Genomic DNA, 7,134 nt, shown 5'->3' with positions numbered 1-7,134 from the left:
TTGAGTACATCAAGCACACAGTATTTAAAGTTTCATAGAATGTTTCATGTGCAGTAAATATTAGAACGAAATTACTATAGGTACTAGTAAACTAATTTACTCAAAATCTAACATAATGGTATTAGTCTATAACCTAATTTTACGGCGAAAAATCGACATATAACATAGAAATTGCCTGTTGCATACAAGGTTGGATCTTGGTATTATACTCTGTGGTATGTGCTGTACAACGCTTCAGGTTTTCGGATTCGATCAAAATTCTCCATAAAGATTTCAATTTGTGTTTCCTCGCGGCTTCGATAGCGAAACTTCGTTATAAATCAAAATTTGCGTTTCTTTCAGAATATTGTTCAATTTTTAAATCTTAACACAAACAATTAAAATAGTTTCGTGATAAGTCCGAAAATCTAGAAACATTAATGACATTTTATCCCAGTTGTATGATTTTTGTGTTAGGTAGATCTCATGAAAAAAAAAATATTTCGTTTTTTTACTAAAACAGTTTCCAATCTTCTTTAAAAACATTCTTTCTAAAACAAGTAAAAATTCAAGATCAATTGTGATATTCGTAATCATGGAAGAATTTTATTTTACTCAAAAATAAAATATTACAGAAATAAATAATTACAGATAATATTTTAATGAAAGGTGATAACAATATAAACTATCACTTTGACTTAATTGATTCTTATTTGGAAAAAATATTCTTTGACAAATATTGCAAAAACAAAATTTTTAATGCTTGGACTTAGCTTGAAGATACAGACACAAGAAAGACGCTAAACAAATTCGTCTGATATAATCGGTATGAACAATGAAATAGAATAAAAGTTATGACTCGTAGCCCAGGCTGAAACTGTAGAAATGGATTAATGGAGTAGAGTTAAGTTGACATACCCACAGATGAAGGTCGAACAGGTCAATTTTCAAAGACAGTATTGAATGCAGAAAACAGGTAAATGATGTAGTTCCTCTGTCTAATTCTTCATCCATGGTACATAATTTAATATTACATATAAGGATGTAAGGGCCTATTGACAAATGATGTCGAAAATAAGGAAGATTTACTGAAAAGTATTAGAATTCAATAAGAAACACAAATAAAAATTCATAAACTTTGTCAGTCAATTGTCTGACAAATGAAAACAATGATATAGAAGAAGTGATCTGCGCTATATTATCATATTGAACCTACTGTGTAAACTAGTTTATTATATTAAACAGGGTTTTTGATAATGAAAAAAACAGACGAACTATAAAAGAGGAAAACATAAATACAGTAGCCCCCCTATAACACGGGTTACTATAGTTCGGATTCCTGTATCACGGTGAAAAACTTGCGACAGTATTCGTACAAACATGCTAAAAAAAAACTCCTATAATTCGGTAAAACGTCATCGCCAACTCGTGTCGCGAGAGGATTGGTTGAATCTAGACCAATAGTGGAAAGGCAGCCGAACTACTTTCTGTCGTTCAGCGCCACGCTAGGAGAGTTCAGGCATTTAAGTTGAGTTTACTATCGTCTGTACAGTATATAAATTAGGTACTTAAATTAAACAAAATTAAGAAATTAATTAATAAATTAATAAATTAATATTAAATATCAATAAAATTAATAAATTAAACAAAAGTTTAATGAATAGAAAATATGTATTGATAAATTTTTATACATTTCTTATGAAAAAAACATTTCTTATTCAACGGCCATAAAAATTATTTCTATTAATAATGTCTTCAAAGTTCAGGAAAATTTTTCGCAGAAAAATAACTTATCAGAAAAATTTCGTCATTCGGGACATTCCAATTTTCAACGCTGACTCAGCGCTGACCTCAACATTCGTTAGTCTTTGGGTTCTGATCATCAGCACAGATGAATTCCACAGCTTTTCAGTGTATACAACTTTTAAAGATTGCACAATAATAGTTTCCAGGCCATCTTTCGACAAGTGCTATTCATACCGGAGGACTACTGGAGGACAAAAAACCTCTCCCCCGAGAAACAACCAACGAAAAATTTTTGAGGTGGTCTGTCCGGATATGTCGGGCCCCGATTATACGAGTTAACTCGTCAAATTTGCATAGCGTTACAGAAAACTCGGTCCTTTCGGCCCTAAAATTTTTTTTTTTTTTTTGGCAAATTTTGGATGTTTTTTGTCTCCAAATTTTTTCAAAAACTTTTTCCCGCGCGAAAAAATTTTATAGCGATTTTAATCAACCTTTAATGACGCGCGATTAAAACTTAATTGTTTTTTAATGAGAATTTGATATCAAATTTTATTCTTTGTTCTAAAGTTGTAGTGCATGGATTTGACTTCGGTAAAGTTATTAAAAACTACTTTNTTTTTTTAGTTGTCGTAATATGGAGTGAGTATAAAGTGAAAATACAGCTGATTATTATTTTTTGAACATTTAACTTCATACTTGATCTTTATGCACCTCTGAACCAAATCATACACAATAGATCATTTTAATAGTGCGATTAGTGTTTTAAATTTACGTGCACAGATAATAAATAACAGAAAATTTATACTTTGTTACAGATATTATTCATAAAAAGATCGAGAAAGGATGAAATTTATAATTAATTAAGATAAGTCAGAATATTCTTTGAATTTGTCACATGCATTTAATATAGTTAGATGAAACAATAAAATTAACTAAGTTTTGTATACCTCTGAAAGAGAAATTTTCACAAATCTTGCTTAACAAATTATAAAGTTTAAATGTAAAAGTTGTTGAACAATTTTGAATAAAGAATATTCTCCATAGATTACTCTTATTAGAATTTCTTTTAATGTTTTGGTTAGAATTGACAGTTTTTTCTGTCAATAGACATTTTGTGCTTTTGAATGTCGGTTCAAAATCTGTGTTTTAAGAAACAATACTTTTCAAATTTACAGAAATTTCATATATCCAGTTCCATCATGGATATATCTGTAAGTGTTTTTAACCAAATTTGTATGACCATTTTTCAAATTAAAAGTATAGAATTCTTGTATACATTATTTAACAATCAATAAAACTGTAAGTATTTAAATTCCTTTGATTATAATAATTATATATGTTTTAAATAAGAATTTCCATACATTTCATCATGGAAATTTTTATCAATATATATCAGGAAAAGGTAATGTTACATTTGTACTGTAATGTTTTCATAGTAAACTATTTTTTAATCCTTTTTATTTTTTGTTAAAATAATATTACCATTCTAATGAATAACTATTTCTAGATGCCTTGTAAGTGCTGTATACCTGGTTGCATAGAAAATTATATATCCAGTGTCTATATTTAAGTTTTCACAGGATTTGATTTGAAAAGCAAATCAATAGATTAGAAAATTTGTAGAAAAAATAACTTATTATTTAAAATGTTTTAACAATTATGCATTAAAAACTATGATTTATGTTTAGGTGAAAATATACGTTAAATTGTTAACTAATCTGCATTTTCACTTAGCATATTCTATTGTAATATATATATATTAAACATTAAATACAAGTTTTTGTAAGGTTAAAAATACTGTATTGTCTAATAAATAATGTAAAAAAAACTTAATTTGCAATTTATATTTGTTGTTTTTGATTATTTTATTATTAAAGTAAATGTGCAAAACAGATAAAAGTTACTTCTTGATGTTTAAAAATGTCTCAGCATTAAAACCTTTGATATCACGTAACTTAGTTTAATGTTAAAATGATTGCAAAATTTTCAATTAATGTCAATGCACACAAAAGCTACTGAAAATATAAATAAGTGCTTTTTATCAAGTTTTAGACGAAATGTCTATAACTAATATATTATGTCTCCCTGCTCTCACAGCAACAACAACAACAATACAAAGTTTAGGCTGATCCATTCGATTTTAGTAGGTTGACGTCATTCAGCTGACCAATCAGCGCATTGTGCCATCTGGATATTTAGTCGCACGTATGTTGACTGGATATTTAGTCGCACGTACTACTTTCCAATGAATTGTAAGTAATTGGTAAGACATTTGAATGAAATCCATCATGCTGAGAATGGAATTATGGGAACTAAGCACTTCGTACTCGAGTTGGAACGTCATTGATGATGTCAAATTGTTGACTTCAACATTCAACACTCGCGTTGAAAATTGAAATGTCTCGATTGCTTATGCTTGTTTTCGTCGTGGAGCGGCGCTCCGCGACGAAAACAAGCTTAAGTAACGATATTGTCGAACGGTACACACTCGATAAGTAATCCTACAATTTCTTATCTATAGCATAGTTTATGTGGATTATTCCCAAAAATTTATACGTATTTTGGAAATGTTGAGTCAAATTAGTCTAGAATCGATTAATTTTATGGAAGAAAACCTTCCAAACAGCCATAGTCCATAAACTGCACACGTGGCGGGCTGTGATTGGTTCATGTATTTAATTGACTTGTACAACACGAAAATCACATAAAACGGAACGTATCTACCGTGTTGTAGGGGGGGGGTCAACTGTATATACTACAATGTTAATTTATCATTTATTTTTATACTTGATAAAAATGTGTATAATTTAAAATTAATTTTAATTTATTATTTTTCCAGTAAGTATAAAAATTAATAATATAATTAAGAGAAATACGATAAAAGTTTTGTCTAAATGTAAATATATAATTTATGAAAAAACTGTTTTCAGAGTATAAAAAAATACAATTTCATAATCATATAATTGCCTACTAATCTAATATTACCAATAATGACTGTTTCAGACAAAAATCATTAAAAATAACAAATATTCTATATTAAGCTTTTAATAGATTTATTAGAAATCAAATAAAATATTAACTTGTTTTGAGCTGTGAGATATTTTAAAAAATAAACGGTACTCCATATTTATCTAAAAGATTAATTTATAGGTTTTCATCTGGTATTAAGTTTCATATATAATGAGATTGCGTTGGTAATGCAATTTCATAGATAATTAAACTTTTATAATTATTGTAATATAATCTGTATTGAAGTAATCATACTGTCAAATTTATAATTCATTTGAACAAACGCACGTCTTATGTTACACTAGTTATTACTCTACAACAGAACGAAAGCATATAAAAGTTAAAATATCAAATACGATATGAATAATATCGTATTTGAAGAAATGAATATGAAAATTGCCTCAGTACTCTTTCTATTTCTTGTAGTATATTTTAGTGAGGCAACACGATTAACAAAGCGACGCATTAAAATTGAAATAAATGAGAATAATAATAAGAAGAACGTAAGTGATATAGTTCAATCAAACGAAGGGAATTTATCAACAGAAGAAACTGCAAATACACAAGTAAAGAGCAGAAAAGTCAGGCAATCTGAGCAGCCAGGTAAAACTAAAGTTTATAAAAATTATAATATTTACTATAATTTGTAATATTAATTATTCAAAAAATTGTTTACTCAAGTAAATATATTTTTTCATACAAAATAAGATTCTTACAACAAAACTAATGTTGCGTTCGTGTTACTCTAGACGAAGAAAGAACTTATCGTGAACTTGAGGAAAAATGGGAAGATGTCAGAAGAAGTATAAGTGACGCGTATGGTACTTTGGTTGATATTATGATTCTATTTAAAGAAAATACCGGCTACGAATATTGAATTTATTATCTCATGAATATCTGAAATAAACATAACGAACTTAAAATGGTTTATATGATTAAAATAGAATATACAAATAATGTGTGGATGTATTATTGTATTATAAAAACAAGTGTAAATAAAAATTGTTATAGTTTTTTTTTTGAAAGGGTAAAATGGGATGAGATGGTGAAAAAAAGCTATAAAAGCTGTGATTTTGAGAACAAATTATATTTTAAAAATTTGAACGAACAGGTTCTTAAAATATAATTTGTTCTCACCTGAAAGAACCTGAACGAACAGGTGTTTTGCGGGGCGTGCATCATTACAGATGTGCTAGTCGCCACAAACATTGCTCTACGTCCCCAGACCACCTGTTCGCCACAACATTTAAAAGAGATGTTGAATCAGTATAAGTTTTCCGGACTTCCATAAAATTTACTGATTTCTCACAACATGGTGAAAGATGGATTCTAAATTCAGTGTTTTCTGGGTCAACGAAACTGAGCCCTGCGGCCTTCATTCTACGGTTTCGGATTAAATTTATTTGATTATAACAACGCGACACGTGAAACATCTGCCGAGAACATTTAAGGAAATTGGCCAATATTAAGGGTTTACAAACGTAAGGAAAACGTCTATGAGGGGGCCCGTTGCGTTGGTCCACAAACAACTACTAGGTTGGTAGTTCTATCCACTCGGTGGGCTTGTCTGTTTCACCTTGACACAAAAACACAAATGTGCTGACATTTTTGTAACATTACGTTTAACGTGATTTAAAACGGCACGTATAAAAATACATGTCTGACGTCATAGCTCACAAAAACTACTAGAAAAGTACTGCGGACAACGTGTACTTCTTTTCATAAATATATTTCGTGAGGAAATTGTGCATGTTAAATGCCCGTCGTAAAAAAGTAAAGATCACAAAAAATATTTGATTTAATACTTAAATGTGGTTCGAATATTTGGTTCGGAAAATTTTAAACTAAGAGATAAAAAACGTATTGGAACGCACAAAAGCTGTCCACGAACGAAAAATTCCCACCGCCGCACAGGTAGAGTCACATGATCGTAAATTACGAAGCGAAACCTTCCGAAACGAAAATCTTGCAAAGTGCTGCATGTACTGTACAGGTATAATTAATTTGACTGTTTTGCTCGTACAGGGGTCCACAATTCTGGTGGATGCTATCATTTTACTCTTTGAACGCATTTCTTTTCCATACAGCCTTAATTTATTTCCGAAAGCTCTGGTATTCGTCAAATATTCATTATTAATTAATTAATGAACATATATTAAAATCTTTTAAATTACTAACGTTTTTTAACTTTAATTTATCTTTAATATTAGAAAAGTAATCAGTCTTTTTATATTCAGTTTAAATTTTCCAATTCTAAAAGCACGTTTTATTAATATTCACATCTCTAACCTTTAAATTATCGTTAAAAAGGTTTACTTATTACATTTATTTGTGTGTTTAATTTGCCATTATTAAAATAACCCTTTTCTCTATTAGCTTCAAAAAGAGAGAGTCTAGTTT

The 7,134-nt window shown here is 29.2% G+C and overlaps 1 protein-coding gene across 1 annotated transcript; it reads left to right on the top strand.

Annotated features, from left to right (window-relative positions):
- The first annotated feature begins 5,067 nt into the window (after positions 1-5,067).
- Positions 5,068-5,657, top strand: LOC111615818. Its single transcript, XM_023357250.1, has 2 exons — positions 5,068-5,337; positions 5,484-5,657. The coding sequence occupies exons 1-2, from the start codon at positions 5,094-5,096 to the stop codon at positions 5,609-5,611; spliced, it is 372 nt and encodes a 123-aa protein (XP_023213018.1). The 5' UTR covers positions 5,068-5,093; the 3' UTR covers positions 5,612-5,657.
- The last annotated feature ends 1,477 nt before the right edge of the window (positions 5,658-7,134 follow it).

This window comes from Centruroides sculpturatus, unplaced genomic scaffold, assembly GCF_000671375.1.
Source record: "Centruroides sculpturatus isolate CEXI.00-Female unplaced genomic scaffold, Cexi_2.0 scaffold1883, whole genome shotgun sequence".
In the NCBI taxonomy this organism is placed as follows: Eukaryota; Metazoa; Arthropoda; class Arachnida; order Scorpiones; family Buthidae; genus Centruroides; species Centruroides sculpturatus.
This window is presented reverse-complemented; position numbering and strand designations above follow the sequence as displayed.